The 22,721-nt window shown below is 54.1% G+C and overlaps 1 protein-coding gene across 1 annotated transcript; it reads right to left on the reverse strand.

Moving 5' to 3' along the window:
* Positions 1 to 539: 539 nt before the first annotated feature.
* SLC41A1 (solute carrier family 41 member 1) lies at positions 540 to 20,228 on the reverse strand. The gene is made up of 11 exons (XM_029935592.1): positions 20,123 to 20,228; positions 17,413 to 18,419; positions 10,028 to 10,135; positions 8,871 to 8,942; positions 8,115 to 8,259; positions 7,853 to 7,999; positions 7,097 to 7,244; positions 6,172 to 6,251; positions 5,193 to 5,327; positions 4,644 to 4,792; positions 540 to 1,149 (listed from the first exon to the last, which is right to left on the reverse strand). Exons 2-11 carry the CDS (start codon positions 17,785 to 17,787, stop codon positions 964 to 966), a joined length of 1,545 nt encoding a protein of 514 aa, XP_029791452.1. The 5' UTR covers positions 17,788 to 18,419; positions 20,123 to 20,228; the 3' UTR covers positions 540 to 963.
* Positions 20,229 to 22,721: the final 2,493 nt, after the last annotated feature.

Raw genomic sequence — 22,721 nt, forward strand, 5'->3', positions numbered from 1 at the left:
AGTCTAAGATAATGACGTGAAATGTCCTGGGGAGAAACCGTGACAGAAACCCCAGCCGTCCCCCACCTCCCAGCATCCTCCACACACTCATTCCCTGTCCCTAATCTTGGAACCCAACCTGGCAAGCTCTGGAAAAGGTGGCGTTGAGGACAATGAGACACAAAGATTAAACAGAGATAAACAATCGGTCCTCTGGGCCCAGGGAGGATGTAGATCTTGGGAGACCTATTGGTGGACATGGGTCAACAGAAAGACCAGGCCCCTGCTCATTTCTTCCCGGATATGACAAATGATTGGAGAAAGATCAAAGGGAGGGGCTGGTGGTGTTTCTCAGGCAGTTGGGTAAGGGGCGTGTGTACGACTTGAATGGTCACTCTGCCTCCCTCTTTTTGGGACCGAGGGAGGAGGAGAGGGCTAGGATTACCTGGGGCCAGGAGCAGGCGTCTCCTTACTAGAGCTCTGAAGTTGGTCCGTTTATAGAAAAAAACACGTGTGTATTTTTGGGAAGCGGGGGGAATGATATTTATCTCTCTCCTCAATCAAAAAAAAAAAAAAAAAGAAGGAAAAGAAAAAACCCAAAAAACCAGAGCCCACTCGCAAACGGTTTCCCATTAGGGCCATGACCGCATTTGCTAAAGCTAAACCAGATGCCCGCAGATCCCATACGAAAACCCATGCCCTAATCCGCATCGCCTGGAGGCACCCACCAGGAAATTGCACTTGGTGATTGTCTCGAAAATCTACTTGTACTGCTCATCTCAGTCCATCTGTCCTGCCTGAATTCTGGCTATACAAACTTGGCTCAATGTATAAAAATTCCCATTGAAAATAATGAGAATTCGGTATCAAAGTGAAGTCCCTAGAAAGAGGTGGGAGTGTGGAATGGGGGTGGGGGAAGGGAACAAAAGAAAAAATTCAAATAGAAAGTGCAGGAGGGGTGGGGGAGAAGGCTGAGTGACCAGGCTAGTCCCCGACATCCGTGTCTCGGTCCCCAATGAGCCAGAGGACATGGAAGCTGAGTGCTAGGAGCCCAGTGCCAAGCAGGTCCCCCAGAGCTGTCAAGTACGGGATGGAGAAGTTGTCTGGGTCCAGGCCGCGCCCCCACATCCAGTGCACCATCCAGTCAGCAATGTACAGGAGAATCAGCACCTGGGGAGACACAAGGGCCCGGCCTATAGCCATCCCCTCTCTCCAGGGGGAGCCAGAGGCCACACAATGGAACGCGTTCACTGCCACACAAGACTCCGCTACCCACAGTGGGAGAGCTCGACTTTCCACCCCCGCAACCCCTTTGTATTCCTCTACCCCACAGTCACCACCTGGAGCAGACAATCCCTCACATGAGCTCTTTGGGGAGCTACTCCCCCAGGACCCCCCACATCAGCATTGCATTCCACTCCCAGATTTACCAAACAAGGGACTTCCTATTCAAAATCCTAGTCATTGCAGAAATTCAGCGCCCTTGCCTCTAATTCTGGGTCATCCTATTCTCGGGTCCCTCCAGTGCCCGCCATGGCGGCCTCTCCAGGAGCCTGGCAAGCGGCTGGGGACTGGAGCTGGCTTCCCACGCAGGGGCTTCTCCGTGGAGCAGAGCAGAATAAGGACAGCCCCGGAGGCTGCTGCCAGCCTACTTGTACGGTTGTCTAAATAACAGTTGATTATCCCAAGCTAGCTTCCTCCTGACCCTTTCCGTTCTGCTCGGCTCCTGGAGAGCAGGTCTAGTTTGACATTAGCCCTAGCAAAATAGAATTATGAGTCTGTCATCTGGATGTAAAGCAGAGCACACATCAATTCAAAACCCATTTTGGATCATCTGCTGCTTGGACTTATCTGTGTGGTTCCCTCCCACTTCTACAGATCAAGAACGATCTAGATTGGAACTTTGCTAGTGCGCCCTGTACCAGTAGCATCAATAACAGCTGGGAGCCTATTACGCCTGCAGAATCTCAGGCTCTTGATCTCCTAAATCAGAATCTGCATTTTAACAAGATTCACGGACACATTTAAGTTGGCAAAGCTCTTGGTCTAGAACACTAGGGGAGAGTGACTCGGGCCTGTGTCTTCTATATCCTCAGCACCATCCCTGAAGTTTGGGCTCCCTAAATACCCGCTTCAGCGTGCAAATGAAGTGGTTTCTACCCGTAAATCTCCAACACAGTCATCTGGGAGGTTTTGCTCTTAACCATATTTTACGAAAACTGGTATGTAAATTCTGCCCTAAGGGGCCCAGTTGCAGGAATTGGAGGCCCTTGGGGGATCCTAAAGCCAGAACCAATACCTAATTTTAGGCAAGCTTGGTTGTTTTCTTGAGGGCAGCCAAGGGTTACGGTTTCAGCACCCTGCATGTTCCCCCGTGCCTTGCACACACAGCCTTTTACTCCCATGGCCTGCCCATGGCCCTGGGTGAGGGCCAGACACCCCCCACCCCCATGCCCTAACTTCGCTTCCTTCCCAGCAGCTGCAGAAGAGTCCCAAATAAAGAGTGTGGCCAGAAGGACTTCAGAACAGGCTTCAGGAAGGGCATGGCAGCAGCTGACCCCTCATTCCAGCCTCCCGAGCCACCTCTAGGACACATGGCTGAGAGGAGGGAGCAAAGTGCGCAGGAAGAACCTTTAGAGGGGACAGAGTGTGCAGCTCTGGCCCCTCACAGACCTAGGGAAGAGAGCAGAGATGAGGGTGCCTCCAGCCAGGCCCAAATGGGTCATGGAGCCCAGGTTTATCCTTCCCAAAGAGGCTGAGGGCGACCCTCCAGCCACAGGCCCTTGGCATAGTCACCCCCGCTTTCCCAGCAGCCACTTGGCCCAACTTGCGGGTAACGTGGCACCTGGGAAACTGCCGCAGGGCAAGAACTATGGTTGATTCTCAGCCCAACCCTTGGGAAGATGTCCCAACATGCAGCCTTTTCAAGGTTTGGGGTGAGGGGCTGTAGGGATGAGAGGTCACCAAGAGCAGACTGGTTAAATGAAATCATGTACATCTATTTGATGGAAGAATGCGGCCATCAAAGACCAGGGTGCTCTTCTCATTATGTGCTGACCTGGACTGATCTCTAGGATACACTGTTACATGAATAAATGGGGTGTGGACAGGGTGGTGAGTGTGCTACGTGTGTGTATAAAAAAAAAGGGAGGAAAATAAGAAAAATTATGTGTGTATAAATACAGAATAAGCTTGAAGGATATGCAAGAAACGGATGATATGGATGGCCAGGAGGAGGAGACTGGGTGGCAGAGAGAGGCAGAGAGGAAAAGCTTTCACTATGAACCTTTAAAATGTTTAAGCTTTGGGGCACCTGGGTGGCTCAGCCAGTTAAGTGTCCGACTTTGGCTCAGGTCATGGTCTTATGGTTTGTGGGTTTGAGCCCCGCGTCGGGCTCTGTGCTGACAGCTCAGAGCCTGGAGCCTGCTTTGAATTGTGTTTCCCTCTCTCTCTGCCCCTCCCCCGCTCATGTTCTGTCTCTCTCTCAAAAATAAATAAACATTAAAAAAAAGTTTTTAAAATTAAAATGGTTATGCTTTGCTCAGTTTGCAGTATCGTGGCCAATGAGGTTTATCCGAGGCGCGAGTATTGCTAACTAAAATGTTTTGAACTATGTGGCTATTATTACCAGTCAGAAGTCAGGTCTATAGAAATGGAAGTGTAATAGTAGGGTATGCATGGCTCCAAAGGGATCACATAATGGGGGGGCTTGTGATGGAAGGACGGTTCTGTGTGGTGAAGAGACACAAGTCTGCACGTGACAGAATGGCGCGGAATTAAATACGCACACACGCACACGAGTGCCTGTAAGACTGGCGCAGTTTGAATCATCTCCGTGGACATTTCAACTCCCACTGCCTGGCTTGTTACAGTACTGAATTGTGTGACATGTCACCAATGTGGGAAACCGGGCGAACAGTACATAGGATCTCTTCGTATGTGTTTCTCGTGAGTATAGAAGTATATCAAAATAAGAGGTTGAAAGGGGTGCCTGGGTGGCTCAGTCAGTTGGGTGTCTAACTTTGACTCAGGTCATGATCTCACGGTTTGTGGGTTCGAGCCCTGCGTTGGACTCTGTCCTGACAGTTCAGAGCCTGGAGCCTGCTTCGGATTCTGTGTCTCCCTCTCTCTCTGCTCTTCCCCCACTTATACTCTGTCTCTCTGTCTTTCTCTCTCAAAAATAAACATTAAAAAAATAAAAAAAAAGAAGTTGAAAAAAAAAGGAATATTATTACCAGGGAGAGAGTATATTATATTCTAGAATGGCAAGGCTGGATAGGATCCTAATGTGGTGGTGACGACGTTTTTTTCAAGCTGTGAAACCCTTTATCAAATGATATCTCCTAAGGAAGGACAGCACGCAAAACGGCCAAGTGGAGCTCTGTGGCCAGGCCAATGGGGGCTGCACCCGGACCCACCTGCTCAGCCCCTTACAATCACCTGCCTAAAACCACCATCTCAATTTACAAATGGATCACTGAGGCTCAGAGAAGTGAAGCAACTGGGCCAAAGTCACACAGCATATTAGTGACCCTGCTGGAACTACAGCCTGCTCTCTGAGCCCCTGTCCAATGTTCCTGCCCTCCCCGCCCCCCCACCCCAGTCACAGAGGCAGCAGTGGCAGAGTGTCTGGCTGGCCCTCACCACACCCCTGCTGTCCATACCTGGAGCAGTGCAGCGGTCATGTAGAAGACGATGAAGATGAGCGTGAGAGTGGTGTGGCCGCCCTGCATGCAGCTGATGGTGTAGAGGAACACCAGGTGGCCTGGAACCACGAGGAGGAAAAGGACCCGGGCCGAGCGCGAATTCACATCTGGGCCCAGGGAAGAGAGGGGGCGGGAGGTGAGTGGAGGAGGCCTGGCCCCAGAAGGCCTTTCAGTCAGGAGGTCCCACACCGCACTTCAGACCAGCAGGTGCGGGCTCTCTCTGTCCTCCGCCCCATGGTCCCAGCCCCCAGCATTCCAGGTAAGGACAGGCTTCCTGCCTGGGATCTGCTCTCCAGAGAGAAGGAGAAGCTGCGTATCCAGGCCCCAGCTGTTTCCCAAGGGAAACTCCTGGAGTGTCACTCCAGGGCAGGAAGGGACTGTCACCCACCCCCGACTCCAGGGCTGGAAGGACTGTCACCCACCCCCGACTCCAGGGCTAGAAGGGACTGTCACCCACCCCCCACTCCAGGGCTGGCAGGGACGGGGAGGCTGGGACTCCGCCATTACCAGGACTGAAGAAGGTGGTGCAAGGACTGGGGCAGCGGCGAGGGGCTTGCGCAGAGTTCTCCCCTGGCGTCCCATTCATGTGCAGGAAGGTGGAGATGCGGCTGGCCTGCACTGCCACCAGATTGCCCCCGACACCTGTAGAGACAGATGCGCTTAGACGTGAGAGGGGTGAGGGGCGGGGAGGACAGGACACACCTGCCAGTCCCCAGGAGAAGAGTGAGACACTGACGCCCCCACTTCCAGGGAGTCTTCCAGGCTCCTTCCATTCTCCCCTCTATGGCTGAGAGTACAGGAAGTGGCACAGGCCGATCTGCAGACTCAGGGAACCTGAGTCCCTGCTGTCCCACACAGCTGAGGCGACGAGGGCTTGCCTCTGCACAGCTCTGAGCAGACCCAGGCTCCCCGTCCTTCTGGGCTGGTTCCAGGAACCGACTTCAGGTATCACGTTTGAGCTCCAGACTCTGGAATCGGGTATCTCTATGGGGTTATCATTTGCCCTCCCGCCGCTGACCTATTCCCTGGTCTTCTCAGCTGTGCTTGGAGCGCTGAGAGGCTGACTTCTACACACTGCGTCACCCAGGCTCCCTTGCTGGCGACCTCTAATCGGGTTTGTGCAACAGGAGGCACCAGCATGTGAGTCAGAGAGCGGGGGAGGAGAGAGGGGTCAGGTATGTCTTTCCTTATCCCAATCTGCCTTTAGGCAGAGGCTTACCCCTCTTGGGGGCAGAGGTGTGTTCCCTCTGGGCTCCTAGGACCATTATTTCCTCCCCTTGACTCTTGAGGCCTAGGGCTTCCTGTTGTTGCTAATCTGTGGGTTCTTCCCCTGCTCCCTACTCTGTGAGCAGCCCCTTCAGCCCCTTTAACGTCTTGAACTCTCTGAACGGAATGCTCTTGCCTGCGGAATCCTGAAGCAGAGCCTCCCACATCCTACCCGCCTGCTCCCCCTCCATCCCCCCAGCAGCTGGTGCCGAGACCTCACCATTAATCACAGGCGTGAAGACAGCCATCCCTGCAAAGTTGGGATCAGAGACAGTCTTGTCCAAGATGAGGCCTCCCACACTACACAGACAAAGACAAAGTGACACAAAGATCACCGAAGGGCTCTGTTTCAGTTCCAGGGATGACGGGCACAGGCCCATCTGGCCTCAGGGAGGAAGGAAAGCAAGGTGCTCCCAGGGGTCCCTTGTCTCCCAGGCCTGGCCTCCTTTGCTAGAACCAGTTGCTGCTTATAATATTCCGACCTGGTGGAGTGGTCCAGGAGCTAATTGGTGGCACCTGGGCAGGCAGCCGCCTCCTGTACCTGCCCCGCAGGTTGGCGGGAGGGGCCCAGGGCCACCTGGCCTCGAGGACCACGGTGTTGTGCCTGCTTGGTGCTCATTTCCCCTTGTGGTAACAGTGCGGGGCTCTTTCTCGGGAACTGCCTCTCTCAAACTCAGTTCCTGTGGTTCAGGTGACACTGCTCCTACGATGGCCCGGCCCCAGGCCTGGCCAATCACGGCCTCACTTTCTTGAGGCCACAGCAATCGGTTCAGGCAGAGCCATGTGACTGGTTGGGAGCTGGTGAAATTCTGTAGTGGGACTTTGTGGAATTGTGGAGAGACTTCCTTCCAGGGGGGTTAGTAAGAGTAAGGAACGTATGAACCCGGAGTTGCAGGCCTTCAATACCGGAGCCCTGATGCTACCACCTATGCGCCTGAGCCCAGCTGTGCCTTTTTAGTTCCCTAAGCCAATGCAACCCATTTCAGATGGCTTCTGTCACATGCAACGGAAGGACATGGAGCCAATACACCCTTGAAGGCATTTCTAGCACCTGCACCAGAACCCTCCCCCTTTTCCAGGGCTCACCAGGGATTCTCTGGCAGGGTGGGAGAAGGGTGAGGGTGCGTACGAGGGCTGGAACCTACCTGCTGATGGCCATGGCAATGATGACGGGCTCCCAGCCTGAGTATAACACCTCCCTTGTGGCTGGGCTCCGTCGGGCCAGCACCACCCAGACAGGCAGCAGGGCCACGAAGAAGGCACACACCAGGGGGTAGATGTATTGCCAGTCATCTGAGAGAGGCAGAGATCAGAGGGAGGTGAGCACTGCAGCTCTCTGCAAAGGTCTCCCCCTGCTCCACCTGCCGATGTGCCGGCAGATCCGTGGGAATGTCACACTAGGTGCCTAGAAATAAATGACCTCATTGATCCTCCCTATAAGCCTGGGACGGAGGCGGAGGGCCAGGCTTTTCCATTCTGTAGGTGAGGACAACCAAGCCAAGAGCTCCCCAGGCGCTGGGCTCATCAGGGCAGAGACCAGATTCTCAGCTCCTTTGCTTTGATCCCCAGAAATCACTCTCTCCCCTCCCTTTCTTCATTCTTCAAGCCAATTCCAGGCGTCAGTTCCTTCCCTTCATCCCTTTCACCTTGACTCCTCCAAGGCAGGTAGGAATCCACAGGACCAGGCAAGAATAGATTTCTCAGACCCACCCCTGTGCCCTGCTGCCTGCGTGCATTTGAGAGTACTTAGCCTCTGTCTCTATGCTCGGGAGTTATTACAAAACTGTGTTCCAACCAGGTGGTTAAGAACTTAGAGGAAATCCTTATACATTGGCAAACCTGCCACCATCTCTTCCACTGCCCCACAACCCTGGTCACCCCCTCAGTGGCCTCAGCCTTACCCTGCTCCAGGTACAGTCCCCAGCTGATGCCTGAGAGCAGTGCCAAGGTGATGAGGTCACCCAGGCTGGCAGCGATGGGCGTGGCCACATTGTCTGGGTTGATTCCAATCTTTCGAGAGCCAATGATGACCCCAATCATGATCATACCTGGGGAGGAAGAGGAGGGCCCAGGCAGGGCAAGAAGAGATAAAGGTGTATCAATAAACAAAAGGAGAGATTAGATGTGCTGGGCTGACACCCTGCCCTTTTCCTCCTTCCTTACCCAGGACCAGGGAGGCGATGAAGGCCGTGGCCACGCTGCTGGCACAGAGTAGGAAGGCGTGCGGGATACTGAAGTGGCCATCAGGGATCCAGCCAAAGACGACAGCTGCGATGGACGCCAGGAAGCCCACGACCGTGGCCTGCACCTGCGATGGGAGTGGGTAACTCAGAGTCTGGGGAGGGGTGGGGGCGCCGAGAGTTTCTTAGCACAGGTCACTGAGCACTTAGCCAGACCTCTTCTTGGCCCTCAGTAGCCCCAGGCGGCAGGCTGGGCTGGACTGTACAGTCCTCCCAGGCTGGAACCATGTCCTTGTTTATTTAGTTTCACACCAGACACTAGTACTGGGCAGTGCACCCCGCAGGCACCCAGGACATGTTACTGGCTGAAGGAGCATTCCTCTGGGGATCGGGGTGAGGCCCAGCAGAGCCTGAGCCTTCAGGCCACGGACAAGGCTGGGAACTCAAGGGGTGAGACACCGGTATGGAAGCTGTGTGGCCTTACGTGGTTGATGACACTCCAGCACTCCTGAGTCTGATTTGTGGGGACTCGCACCCAGGGGACCCCTGCGAGTTGAGAACTGCCGTGGAGCCCACTGGGGCCCTCCCCATCTTGGCCGTTTTCCTGGGAAACCTGGTTACCTCCTAGAGCTGCTGTGGGAGAAGCCAGCCCGGCAGGATGAGGGGGCTGACCCCAGCTTTTCAGATCCATGATTAAGGGGGAAGCTTAGCCCACCCTCTCTGGTCTCTGCTCTCTTACCTGGATGAGGGCCATGTTCCCAGTGATCATCCGCCAAAGCTCCTTGGGTGTGTCCATGTGCCCGATGTTGGCCTAGGGGAGGCGGGGGAGGGGCTGGAGCTCCAGGTTGGAAAAGGCCTGTGGCTCCATCTGTTAGGACCCTGCCTGGATTGGGAGGCAGTGCATGTGGCCTAAGACTCTGGGACCAGGGTGTAACCCCCAGGGAAAGTGAAGCAGCATCAAGGGAGCCAGAGAGGGAAGCTGCAGCTGGGTGGGGGCAGGAAGGGGTCTTCCAATGCAGCCCCCCTTTTCCTCCTTGCCTTCTCTCAGGACAGTCGCTGCGCAGAGGCAGCGTCCATCCCAAGAGCTGCTTGTGTGGGTCAGAGTGACCCAGTCCCTGGCTCTGAAGCCAACTTGCCATTCTCGGGCAGGAAAGGTCAGCCGCTGGTGCAGGACCGAGGCTGCAGGAGGGTCTGGGAAGAAGTGAGGTGGCATGGGGGGAGGCCGGAAGTAAGACAAGATGGGGTGGGCTCGACTGGCTGCCACTCTCTCTGCTGCCCTCTCTAAACTTGTAGCCATGAGGGACATCCCTGCCAGCTGGCCCTCCTGGTCCCCTGAGTGTTACTGCCCCCTACCTCCCACCCCGTGGCCCTGGATCTAGTTCTGTCTCTGAACCAACATGGCTGATCCACGGGGCTGTGGGAAGGGGGAGTGATAAGCAACCTTCCTCTCTGTCTATTCGCTTAGTGAAGAGCCAGCCACCGTTGAAGGAAGGGCTCGGGATGGGAGGGGGGCTAGGCAGACCTGGCCCTGCTCCTGCCCAGCTGTGGAGCAGGGCTGGAGATCAGAGGAGGCCCCCCTCTGTGCAGGTGGACGACCAGCATGACTCTTGCCTGTCAAAGCTGCACAAACAGTCACGAGGCGGGTTGCGGAGCAGGGGGTGGGGCAAGAGTCCAGGGACAGCTGGGACATCCAGAAACCAAGCCTGGGAACCACTCTGGGCAGGGAGCCCCTACCCAGGAGCAGGACGCCCAGGCTGGGATCTCCCTAGACCCTCCCGCCCCAGCTCCACACTCTAGGCCTGGACACTTGAGAAAGGCCTGTAGCGATCTCTCAGTCTGGCTCTGTGCCACCCGGAGTCCTCTGTGTGTCCCCTTCCTCCTAGCCAGGACACTCACTGCAGTGGACAGCCTCGATGCCAAGGTCATTTCCAGGTTCCCCTTCAGCCCCAGCAGCGCAGGCACCAGGATGAAGACCTCTGTCACTTTCTGGAAGACTTCCCAGTGCTACAAGGTGAAAACAGAACCCAGGAATCTCAGCGCCCCAAAGAGATGGCATCCAGTCAAACAGATAGTCTGGGATCAGGGGCTCGAGGTGGAAATGGAATCAGCAGGACGTGAGCATGCCAAGCGCCCTTCCTCTAAGAACCCTGGAACCAAACCAAGTGCAAGGTGCTCCAAACAACACGCCCCTCCCCCGTCCCCAACCTGTTCCTGCCACCCAGAAATGGGGAGACATGAAGGGTCGCTTCCAGTCAGGAGATCCCAGCCTGGCTCCACTTTCTCTGCCTGCTTTCTGGAGCCGGTGCAGCCGGGGGAGCGGAGGTGAGGACCCATACAGCTGTCACCCCAGGCTGGTTTACGCCCCAGAACTCCTTTCCAGTCCCCCTTCAATAGCTATCCCCAACCTCTTTGCCTTCAGCCCAGTTTCTCTGTGGCCACAGCCTTGGGTGGTGTTGTCTCAGCTGTTGAGAGCTGAGCTCCACAGGGCTGGGGCTGAGGAGATCAGAGTTTGTTTGGTTTCTGTGTCCAAGGGCTTTGGGCCTCAGCCACAGCAAGTCTCCTCAATAGGCTCTGAATTAAGACCAGGGCCCCCAAATCTCTGCGTGCTGGTTTGCAGGAGGCTTCTTAGGCCTCCTGACGTTCCTGCACCTCACATACCTTCCCCAGTCTCGTAGCTAGGAAAGGTGAGGTACCTCTGTGGGAAGAGCACTGGACTAGGAGTCAGGAGACATGGGTTCTAGCCTGGGGACCATCAGGGCTGGCTCTCCAACCAGTTTCTTCAGCTCATGGCTGTTATGTGCTAACAGTGTTCTGGGCTAAGTGCTCTACATAGGTTTTTACATCTTGTCCTATCAACAGTCCATGCAGGTGAGGGCTATTTTTGTCCCCGCTTTGTGACTGAGGAAAGAGAGGCTCAGAGGGCACTGTACTTGTTCATGCTAAGAGGGGAAAAGAGGGGCGCCTGAGTGGCTCAGTCAGTTGAGCTCAGGTCATGATCTCACAGCTCATGGGTTTGAGCCCCAAATCGGGCTCTGTGCTGACAGCTCAGAGCCTGGAGCCTGCTTCAGATTCTGTGTCTCCCTCTATCTCTCTTCCCCTCCCCTGCTCACTCTCTGTCTCTCTCAAAAATAAATAAATAAATGTTAAAAAAAAGAACTAAATAAAACCACCCTGTGACCCAGCAATGTCACTGCTGGGTGTGTATCCAAAAGACGTGAAAGCAGTCTTGAAGGGATAGTTGTTCACCCGTATTCACACCGCCATCATTCACAATGGCCAAGAGGTATAAGTAAGCTTGGTGTCCACTGATGGACAGACTCACACGAGCTGGTATATGCAGACTGTGGAAAAGTGTTCCCCCTTAAACAGGAAGGACATTCTGGGGCACCTGGGTGGCGCAGTCAGTTAAGCATCTGACTCGATTTTAGCTCAGGGCATGATCTCATGGTTTGTGAGTACAGAGGCTGCTTGGGATTCTCTCCCCCTTCCCCCTGCCCCTCTTCCACTTGTTCTCTCTCTCTTTCTCTCAAAATAAATAGTCTTTAAAAACTAAGTAATTTTTTTTAAAAAAAGGAAGGCAATTCTGGCACATGCTATATAACATGGATTAACCTTAAGGACATTATACAAAAGTGAAATAAGCCAGTCATAAAAAGACAAATGCTGTACAATTCCACTTACATAAGGTACCTAAAGTAGTCAAATTCATAAAAATAAAAAGTAGAATGCTTGGTTGCCAGTGGCTAGAAGGGGGTTTAGTGTTTAATGGTTAGAGACTTTCAGTTTTGCAAGATGAAGAAGTTCTAGAGATCTGTTTCACAGCAATGTGAATATACTTAACACTACTAAATTATACATTTAAAAATGGTTAAGATGAGGGGCGCCTGGCTGACTTTAGCTCAGGTCATGATCTCATGGTTCATGGGTTCAAGCCCCGCATTGGGCTCTGTGCTGACAGCTCAGAGCCTGGAGCCCACTTCAGATTCTGTGTCTCCCTCTCTCTCTGCCCCTCCACTGCTCATGCTCTGTCTCTCTGTCTCATAATAAATAAACATTAAAATTTTTTTTAAATGGTTAAGATGATTAACTTTGTTGTGTTTTTTTTACCACAATAATATTAATTAATAATAAGAATAACAATAAAATAATAAAAGATGAGCAAGGATTATCGGAGGAGGCTGGAGCCAGGGCCAGAGACTGGAGGGGGGTGGACACCGGGAGGGCTAGAAGGTAAGGGTGTCTCTCTTTTTGTCAGAGTTCGTTTTGTGGGTATGCATGCATGTCACTGGGGCATATGCTCACCTGAGCTCCTGGTCTGGCCCCTCACGGGTGGAGGGCCTAGGACTCTCTATAGGGGAGCCCTCCCTGAGACTAAGGGTGGGACAAAGCCCCCACCCCCTGCCTGCCCCTCTCCCCCAGCACCAGCTGCTGCATTTGAGGTATTCACAGGAAGAGCTGGCCCCTTGCAAACAGTGGAGGGATGCTAGACCCTTCTCACTCCCGGAGGCCCCAGAGAGAAGGCAGCCCCAGTGAACGCCAGCCACCCTTGAGGAACTTGGGGACCATTACTCTAGGACACGGCGAGGGCACACCACTAGGGTCCTAGCTCCCTGCAGACCAGGCCTCGCTCTGCTTCACCTCATCCTTTCTCCCTCAACTGCACAAACAGCTCCAGAGAGGGGAAGAATTCCCCTCCTCTAGCGAGGGTGGCTGATTGTGGCCTTTGGAAGCTTCTCTCAGAGCACAGCCTCCTGTCCCCTCCTCACTGCAAACCATCCGCCCCTCCCAGTTTCCAAGTCGACAGCTCCCTGCCAGCTTGGCTCTCCTGGTGGGTGCGTGTAATGTATACGGGCTGCCAGAGTGAAAGAGCCTGGAAAGAAACACTTTACGGGCACGTGTGTAATGTCGTCTCAATGGTTTGTAAGGAGTATGGTTCATCTCTGTGATTATTTAAGAAAAAAAATGTAGGAAGCTGAGCTAAGCCCCTCTGGCTGCCATGATAAGCACTCCCATGGCCCAACACCTCCCAGCACGTATGTTAGAAGGCCCTAGAAGGTACTGGGTTTTGGCAGTGGTGAGTTGAGAGCCAGAGAGGCAAGGAGAACACGCAGCCCCAGTAACAGCCTCTTTGCAAACGTTTTCCCAGCCCACACACAATTCGGCCTGGGATCTTACACCACCTGACCTCCAGCCCAGCGAAGACCTGACTGGCACTTGGATCAGAGTTGCCAATTCCTACACACATATTTTCTTCACCCACAGAGCTTTCTTAAAGAGGCCGCTCAGGATTGAGGGGGGGAGGGGAGGGGAGACTCTGACACACACATACACACACATACACACACACACACACACACACACACACACACACACACACACACACTCAGTGTCTCTGGGAAGAGGGGCCGGTGATGTGGAATCAGCCTGGGGGGCAGGGTGGCCCTGAGGCTGAGCGGCTAGAAGGTGGCAGTGGCAGACAGTGCGTGTCTATCTTCCTTCCTTTGGCCTAATTCAGGCCCATCCTGTTCATCCTGCCAGGGAGTGGCTGCCCCTGAAATCAAACCTGTCAGCCAAGCCTTCACCCACGCCTTCCTGCTCTGCTGGGGATAGAAGAGGGCACGTTCCAGGAAGCGCTACCCCACTCAGTAGAGGAGGGCAGTTACAGATCTCACTGCTTTTCAGAAATGCCTGTCCTTGGCTCCTGAAAGCTGGCGGTGAGAAATGAGCCTTTTCCCTCCACACACCAAAATAATCCTGATTCAAAGCGATCGCCCTAAGTCTCGTACCCCAGGGGTCCTGTTAGTACCTCTTCCCTGTCCTTCCAACTTGCCTCTCCGGTCCCTTACCTCCTCCGGCTTCATATACTGACTTCCACCTGCTTTCAAGCATTCTGCCCTGAGCTCTCTCCCTCTCCAGGAGGGTAGCAGCAGGGAGGAAAGTCACAGCCAGCAACAGGTAGAATCAAGACCTTAAGAAGACTAAAATCCCTAGAGATAAATTCTTAGCTTCAGGCTGTGGGAGGGCCCTGGGAGCTGGGCTGGAGTTGAGGACTAAGTCAGAGTCACCTGCCTGAAGCTTTCTCCCTCCTCGGGCATCCCAGGATGGGCCACAGTAGGAGGGCCGCAGGGCAGCCTGGGTATCCGGGGGTGTACAAAGGGTGAGAAAGAGAGTGGTCATCGGAGGTGGGGTCCGAGCCTTCTGCCCAGAGCACTGGCAGCATTGCGAGCAGGCCAGCCAGGCAAGAATGCTTCTTTCCCTCCACCTCCCCAAGCCCGCGTTTGCCATCTACTTTCATTTCCGTGGACTTTTCCACATACACAGCAGGACAGAGAAGCTGGAGGAGGAGGTGTCTGGTGGTGGGGGTGGGGGTCGCCTTTCCTTGAGATTCTCAGCAAGTGAGTAGTGAGTTGAGATAAGGATGTAGCGGGCTCACCTGTCTTAACACTGCTGGGAATTCCAGGGAAGGTTGGTACACCACCTCTTGCCACCCCCACCCCTCAAAAGGCTGACAGAAGAGGTGAGTGAGATGCCTTGCAATGGGCTAGGAGCAGATGGGGGGCGGGGCACAGAGCACCTTCTGCAGATATGCATCCGACCACATTCTACCAGGCCCCTCCGACCCCAACAATGGGCCCAACCCCGTTTTCCTTCCTAGATGTCATAGGAACTTCCAAACATGGTTTGGACATTGGAGCAGATGGCCGTCCATTTAGCCTTTTTTACTTTTGGCCAGTACACCAACCCCTTATCTCACTGCAGAGGCAGGCCGTGCATGCTGACTGGAGGGGAGGGCAGATAAGGGGCAAGAGAAAGGAGCCTCCTAGGAAGAGACTAAGTCTTCTGGAGTAGTGCAGAAAGATGGCGGGCCCTGGTGCAAGGAGCCACCGAACTTCTGCTCATTGGCTCTGAGATGCTGGGGACACTTGATAGCCAACCCCTCCAGATGGCCCCAGTCTCTTAGGCACTCCCAGATTCTGTCCCACTGAAGGCCGGCATAGCTTGTGAAGGGGGAATACAAGTGTGAATCCCCAGAAAGTGTTCTGCTCTTCCTGAATCTAAGATTTTCAGTCACCGCCCTCCCCCTCCCCCTGCCCTTTGCTCTCCTGGATGTGGAATAAGAATCTCCCTGTGGTCCCATGTCCTGGTCTTTCTGCACCCTCCTCTTGCCCTGATATCACTGTGGCCATCTGCAAGGCCCGCTTCAACCCAGCTGTGACAGGAAGGCTGGGGGAGGAGGACAAGGACAAACCAGCCATTGTCATCTATACCAAATGGACCCTAGCTCTGGGGTGAGAGCCTAAGTGCCACACTGAGGGCAATTGCTGGCCCTCTGTGGGTATGCTGGGCAGGGTCCAAAGGTCCCCCTATCACTGTCTCAGGCTCATGGGTGTGGGGCAGGGGTGGGGCAAGATGTGAGAAGCCTTTTCCATCTCTAGAATGCTAAGTGTGTGGGAATGGGGTGGGGGTGGGGGACCGCTAAGAACCTTTGTTCTTGTTCACTTTAGACTATAATTCCAATTGTTCTGGATCCTGCTCCTCTCTGTCCTTTGAGGAAAGGAATAGAGAGCACTCTCCTCCCTGAGTCTTTAACCAACTGGCATATTACCATTACTGATATTATTATGCAGAAAATAAAGCCGCTGGACCCTGGTTGTTATACCCCTTTGTAAGCACCAAACCAGAACTCAACAGCTCTTAAGAATGAGAACCAAGGCCACAGGAAAGGGATGGAAGATGTGGGGACACTGCTACCCCAAGTCTCATTTCTCCTCTGGCCATTGCCCCCACTCCCTGCGCCAGGAGGAGAAGCAGCCACTAGGGGGAAGAATCCAAAGCCTGCCTTCCCAGCTCCAGACTGGCTTCCCAACCTCCACGAGGAACAACCCTGAGGACGACAGGTCAAGGGAGAGGGAGGGTCATGTCCAGACAACAGGACCACCTGAGGCACTTTGGCATGTCAGTAACACCATTCTCATCAGCAACAGGAAGTACATAAGGGCTCAAGTCAAAGCGGTCCAGTCTTAGAGCCACTTAGAACCAACCACCATCAGTTCCCTGGGACACTGGCATAGTGACACCCATCCGCCAGCAAAACTCTCTGCATCATCACCACCACACGCATTGTTTGTAGGGTTGGCCTGGTGCAGGGGAGGGGATGCTAAGCTCCAGGTCCTCATGGATACGGGAGATTTCACCGTTAGGGACAAAGAGGGTGGATTCCAAGGGCAAAGGCCAGATTTTCCCTGGTCTTTGTATTTCTCTAAGTACCTAGGACAGAGCTCAGCACTCAGGAGGAATTTGATACCTGCTAATGATTAACTTTGATAAACTCAGCACCTTCGGGGAAAACTGTGTGTGCCTTACTGCACTTCAAAAACTTTTACCTGGAAACAAGACTTGCATTCTCTCTAGGACCTGAAGGTTCCGGGTGAGTCCTAACCTGCACTGTGCTACATCGCATATCCCTGGCTCTTAGCTTCCGGGTCCTGCCAATTGTTATCCTTAACTCTACCAGGTACCCTCACAAAAAGCCTTCTTTGCTCAGGGCAGATTCATGAAAGACAGGTAAGAAGCAAAGAGGAGAGACAGCTCTGCCCAGGCCTGGTTACATTCTATGCCCATTTACATCACAGAATCAGTACTTCTAGCGCTTACCACGCCCCCCAGCCCCCACACCTTCCCACCCAAATCATGCATCAGATAGCATGTGCTCACTCACTCCTATTCCCCAAGGAGATCGGACCAAGGTTACAGGCGCATAAGCAACACAAAATGCCTTTAAGAACCTTCCCACTTAATTTGAGACCCTCTTGGCAGCTGAACAAATTCCTGCCCAGCAGGGGAATGGAGGGGAGACTTGAAACTGAGCTTTCTGCTGTGGGTATCCTTGAAACCCCAAGTGAAAAGAAAAGAAAGCATAAGAGGAGTCCCATCTAAGTGTCTCCTACTGAGCCGGGCTCAGGGGGAATGCCCAGGAGGGATGCAAGCAACAACCTCATTCTACCTCTCCTCAGCCAAGCCTCAGCCTTGGAACACTTTCTGCTTCTGTTATGCAGTGCTTCCTAGGACACCTCCTCGGGGCTACCCGGCTTCCTCGAGGCTTCTGTAGAAAGTAGCTAGACCAAGAAGAAACCGAGGACGTGATCCAAAGGGAAACAGTATTCTAGGAAGCAGCGGCGGCTTCTGACAGGGGTGTGGAGAGAAAACTTCAAGAGTCAGTTTCCCAGGAGGAAAAGGTGGCTCCCGGTTCATGGTCAAGAGCTGCCCTACCCAGGTCCTACCTGCACGATGTCCAGCACCATGCCAGCAGCCACAGTCCCAAAGCCTGCCAGGAGGAAGGGAAACAGCACTTGCAGCCCGATGGAGAAGGAGGTCTCCTTGAGTGGGGAGGGTGGCGCGGGGCCACGATCTGTGCTGACGTCGTCACTTTCATTGCTCTGGCTCCCGTTCTCCAGAAGGGCGTCCTCCTCCCGAACCCCCTTGGCGTTGGCCCGGGACTCAATCACCACCACCTCCACCCCGGCCCCATCAGGCCCCAGGAACTCTGAGGTCCCAGCCAAGGGCTCTCGCCCGGGGCCATCGGAAGAGCAGGGTGAGGGATTAGGGCCAGTCCCGTTCAGCTGGTGGGTGTCCTTTGGCTCTGGCTTAGAGGACATGACGGGAAGGGAAGAGGGGAAGGGAGAACTCCTCTCTCTCTCTTTTTGCTTGCTTTCTCTCTCCCTCTCTAAGTTGGGAAAGAATTTAGTCTTGGGGTGAACCCAGGCTTGGGTGCCGCGGGACCTCTTCCCGCGGCTCTCCACTCCTACAAGGCGCTGCAAAAGCTGACCCACCGGCAGGCAGCCCCATCAAGCACTGAAGCTGAGAGCTGGAGGGAAACAAGAAACTCCTCACCAGGCTCTGCAGCCAGCCATTAGGGGTGCAGATGCCTGGCTCCGGCAGCCCAGGCCAGTGCTGCGCTTGGGGGCAAGTTATCTGGCCTCTTATCTTCTTTGGTTCTGAGCAGCAGGCTCCTCAGAGCAGGGGACATCCAGAGTAGAAGAGCCCAGCCAGGTCTGGGGCGACCTCTTCAGCGGCTCTTCTTTCATGAAAAGTAGCTTGAGTTTGAGTCCTTGAGAAGGCAGCCTCGGCTGCGGCTCCTTCAGCTCCCCACAGCTCCTAGGGCTCTGTGGTCCCAGGACAGTGTCTGCCGTCCTGCCCCTCTCCTCCAGGGACTTCCTTCCTTCCTGGGAAGATCTTGTCCTGCGTCGTATCCCTGGTCCTTAAAGTCACGAGAATCTGTGTGGGACACCTGATGTGGGAAGGAAGAAGGCAAGAAAAAGAGAATGTTAGGATCTGGCAAAGGAGAGCTCACACCGGGACAGTTTCCCCACAAAGGCAGGCGCTAAAGTTTTCACTAAAACTACCCATTCCTGCACTGTGACATCTGGAGGGCCAGCAGGCACTGACCCTGCCATCGTCCCAACCCGCAGCCCTCCCCAGGAATCACTGCTGTGGTCAACAGCGCGAGATGTGGCCAGCCTGGCATTGGCAAGATGTGGTGCAGGAGCCCTTGGCCGAGAGAGACGTCCTGAGGGAGATCCCTTCTCGAATGCTTATTAAGAACCCAGGATTATTTAAGTGCGGTGTCCCAGTGGGGTCAGTTACAAATTCAGTCACAAGCTCCCTGCCACACAGCATAGCCGCTGCCCTGTAGAAAGTGATTGTTTATAGTCACGAGACAGCTGCACAAAGCAAATGAACAGGGAGGATCTGATCAGTACATGAAAGTCTCCGGACCCCCAAACAGCCGTAATCCCTGAGGGAGGAAAAAAAAAAAAAAAAAAGAAACAACTAGGAGGACTCCCTGGGCAATGGGGCAAGGCTGCCAGACCAAGGCCAAGAGCCAGAGGCCTACCCACTCCTGCCCTTGAGAGTCAGCAGTGTTACAAAAAGCTCAGACGCTGACTGGGATCCAGGCCTCTGTGTCTCCTTCTCTCCCCCTGCTCTTGGCCCTGTGCGTTTGTCAGATAGGACAAGAGAGTTATCTCAATTTGAAGGGGGAGAGGGCAAAACTATTGGTTATTACGCACACATTTCAGTTCCCTAGGTTCGTCCTGTTCCCCAGGGTTACTGAGAGTTGGATATAGTGGAATTTTTGAAAAACAAAAACAAAAGACAAAAGCAGCAAAACTAAAAAAAAAAAAAAAAGGTAAGACAAAGCAAAGCAAAAAAAAAAGCAGCAGCATAAGCCAAAATGCTCTTGTTCTCAAATGTGTGTATCGAGGTGTAATGGTCCCATTTTCCTTGTTTAAGAATCCCCCATGTCCTGATCCCACCCTATCCCATTGCACCAAAATAGCTCTTACAGAGGAAAAATAAATAAATAAAATTAAAGAGAATTTCCCTAGGTAGGATGAACAAGTACTTAAGTATTCCAAACACTATTAGTCAACTCCAGTTTGGGAAAGGGTGATTCAAACTCCAGTAACTGACCCATGGGAATTGTTTTCTCTTTCTATGGACTCAGGTCACACATCCAGATTCCCTTTCTGGACTTCTTTAATCGCACTCCTGTGGTTATTTCAGAGTCCCTCACTAGAGATCCAGAGAGAGACCTGGAGCAGGAGAGAGACCACTGCCCCTGTCGCAGCAGTGCCAGCTAGAACCTGACGCTCCCTCTTCCTCCTGTTTTCCTGGCAGGCCACTTAAACTGAAAGGGGGCTCGCAAGAAGAGAAGCCAGTCCCTCACCCCAGTCCTTCCAGTAAAGAGACTTCAGACGGGCCTAAGGCCCTGGGATGAAAGAAGCAAAAGTAAACCAGGATGCCCTGAGGAGGGGACAAAAAAAAAAAAAAAAAAAAAAAGAGACCCGTTTTAGTATCCCCAAACCCAGGGCGGGGGAGAAGTAACTGGGTGGCCTCCCCCGCCTCTCCCGCATTCAGACTCAGCAAATGCGCTGCTCGCCAGGGCTCCCGCCCTCCGCCACCCACCGCCCCAGACCCATCAGGACTGACCTGCCTCTCGCTCGGGAGGAAGGGGGGCGCCTGGCGAGTGGCAGCAGGGACCCGTGGTCTCGGGGGGTGCAGGGTTCCCCCTCTTCTCATCACTCCTTCTCGGCAGTCCTCCTCGGCCCCCGGCGTGCCCCCCCCACCCCGCACCCCCGGCCAAGGCGAGCGTCCAGCCGCGACACCCGGCTCGCTACATTTCGCCTCTGCGTTACAGCGAGGCCGCCGCTCCGCTTCCACGAGGGGTAGGTGGCCGGGGAGGGCAGGATATACCGCCTCGGGCCCGGGCGGGGGGACCCGGACGGGGGACCTTGGGGCTGAACTCACTCGCCCCCAATCGCTTCTTGCCCGCGGACTTGGGCCCGACTGGTTGGCTGCTAGTGGCAAACGTGATCTGGGGCAGACTGGGTGGCACCCCCCCCCTCCATCAAAAAATAGGTTCAGGATAGACAACTCCAGCAGCCAATCGGGGGCCGGGGAGGGGGCGGGCTCAACCCCGACCCAGCCCCTTTCCTTCGCTTTGTGCCGGGGAGGCGGGGCGCCGGAGAAACGCCGTGCGAGGAGTGACGGCAGCTGCGGGCTGGCAGCGGGTGCCGCGAGCTCTAGGGTCCCCTCGCCCGGCGGCCGGCGGCCTGAGGTTCCCGTTGTCCGGCGCTCGCTGCGCGGGGCCACCTCCCCCGGGCCGGCCCCGCCCCTCCGCGCCGGCAGCCCTCCCTCTCCCGCACCCCTAGCCGTCGCCCTTTAAATGCTTGTGCGCCTGTGCGCGTTTCCTCGCGCATCTTGAGTGTTTCCTCCAGCCTGTGGCCTTCGGGAAGATCGGGAAGCGTCGGTGTGGAGCCAGCCAGCCAGCTCTGACCCCGCGGCCTCAAGCAACGATCCGGCACCCAGAGAGAACCGTTCCCACCTCGTTCTTGGGGACAGCCCCTCTCCTGCTGGCTCGGCCCCTCGCGCTGCCTCCAGATCCCGCGTTCCACTAAGCAAATGGCTCAGCCCTGACGGAACCGGCCTTAATAACGTCCCACTTTTGGAAGGGGTGGAGATGGGCGGGCGGAAGGGAAAAGAGGTCAGACTCGCGGCTGGGGTCCCACAGGCACCACCTGAGGGAGGGGCTGAGGGGAGCCTGGCTTCCTCTGACCCACTGTTCCTGGTGGCAGCATAGGGAGAGGTGTCTGCATCCCGGGCTAAACGAAATCCAACTTTCCCTGACGCACCTTGTGGGATCAAAGAGGGGTGTTCCCATCTCGCCTTTTGCCACTTCCTCCCTCGGGCATCTCCACCTCTCCGACGCCAACTCAGCTCTCTTTGGGATGTTTTTGTGCAGGCGATGTGACCTCCCCCAGAAAGGAACTGCCACCCCCAGGTTTTCCCCTCTTGTCAGTGGAACCTGTGACCAGTGGTTCCTTCCTGCCCTTGTCCACTGGGAAAGCGGCTCGGGGGGCATTCTAGCGTGGCTCCGGGACCCCTGGAGGGGTTTGGAGTAGGGATGTGCCTGGGCAGAGGAGAGCACCCTGCTGGGTTCGAAGCTGTTGCTGCCCTTTCCTCTTTCCACATGAAACACACTCAGAGCCTGAGCATCTCATTCCTTTGGACAAGGACGACAGACATGTGCAACCTGGTGTCCCCCTGTCCGCCTTCCCACGCTAGTGCTTAGGATTATTTCCGTTTTGCTGCTAAAACATTTGCATCAAGGGCCTGCAGTCTCTAGAGGAAATGTCAAGGTCTTAGAACCCCAATTTTGGCTTCAAACACTGGGTCTCTCTGGAGGAGAGAGTAAGTAGCTGCTAGAGTAGGAAGCAGTGGGCTCCATCTAAAAGGAGCTGTTTTTGAGTAGGGACTGTAGGATTAGGTAGGAAATTAAGGCTGATGTAGCTGGACTTTTCAGTCAAGGGCTGGAGACAATTCCTGTCCGGCTTCATTCACCAGTCTTTACCTCTTCCTACAGCTCAGCCACCAGTATGTAAAATCTCACTGTCCCCCCATTCCCTTCCCACTTTCCTTTTTTTTTTTTTACCCACCTGAAAACAGTTTTCTCCTGTGTGTGTGTTTTTTTTTAAATCAAAGTATACCAGACATGTGTGAAAATGCACAAAGCTAGAGTTTACAGGTCAACAAATTATGACCCACATAACGGCCACCTAAATCCAGAATTAAATCATTACTGGTATCCCAGAAGCCCTCATTGTCTCTCCTAGTCACTACCCCACCCTCCTTACCAAAGGTAACCTCTAACACCATAGAATAGTTTTGCCTGCTTTTGAATTTGATATAAATGAAACCATTCAGTAGATATCCTTTTGGGTCTGGTTTCTCTCACTCTATTATATTTCTGAAATTCATGAATATCATATGTTGGAGGCAGGTAGCTCACTCATTTTCACTGCTTTACTGTATGCCCTTAAATGAATATAATGTTTATCTTTTATTCTGTTGATGGACAGTTGAGTTGTTCCCAGTATGGGGTTATGATGAATAATGCTGCTATTACAGTTTTGTTTGTGTCCTCTGGTACACTTAAGTTCATATTTCTGTTGGGTATGTACCTGGCTAGGAACAGAATTACTGGGTCCTAGAGTAATCGTATGTTCAGTGTTAGTAAACACTACTAAAT

The sequence above is a fragment of the Suricata suricatta genome, chromosome 3, assembly GCF_006229205.1.
Source record: "Suricata suricatta isolate VVHF042 chromosome 3, meerkat_22Aug2017_6uvM2_HiC, whole genome shotgun sequence".
In the NCBI taxonomy this organism is placed as follows: domain Eukaryota; kingdom Metazoa; phylum Chordata; class Mammalia; order Carnivora; family Herpestidae; genus Suricata; species Suricata suricatta.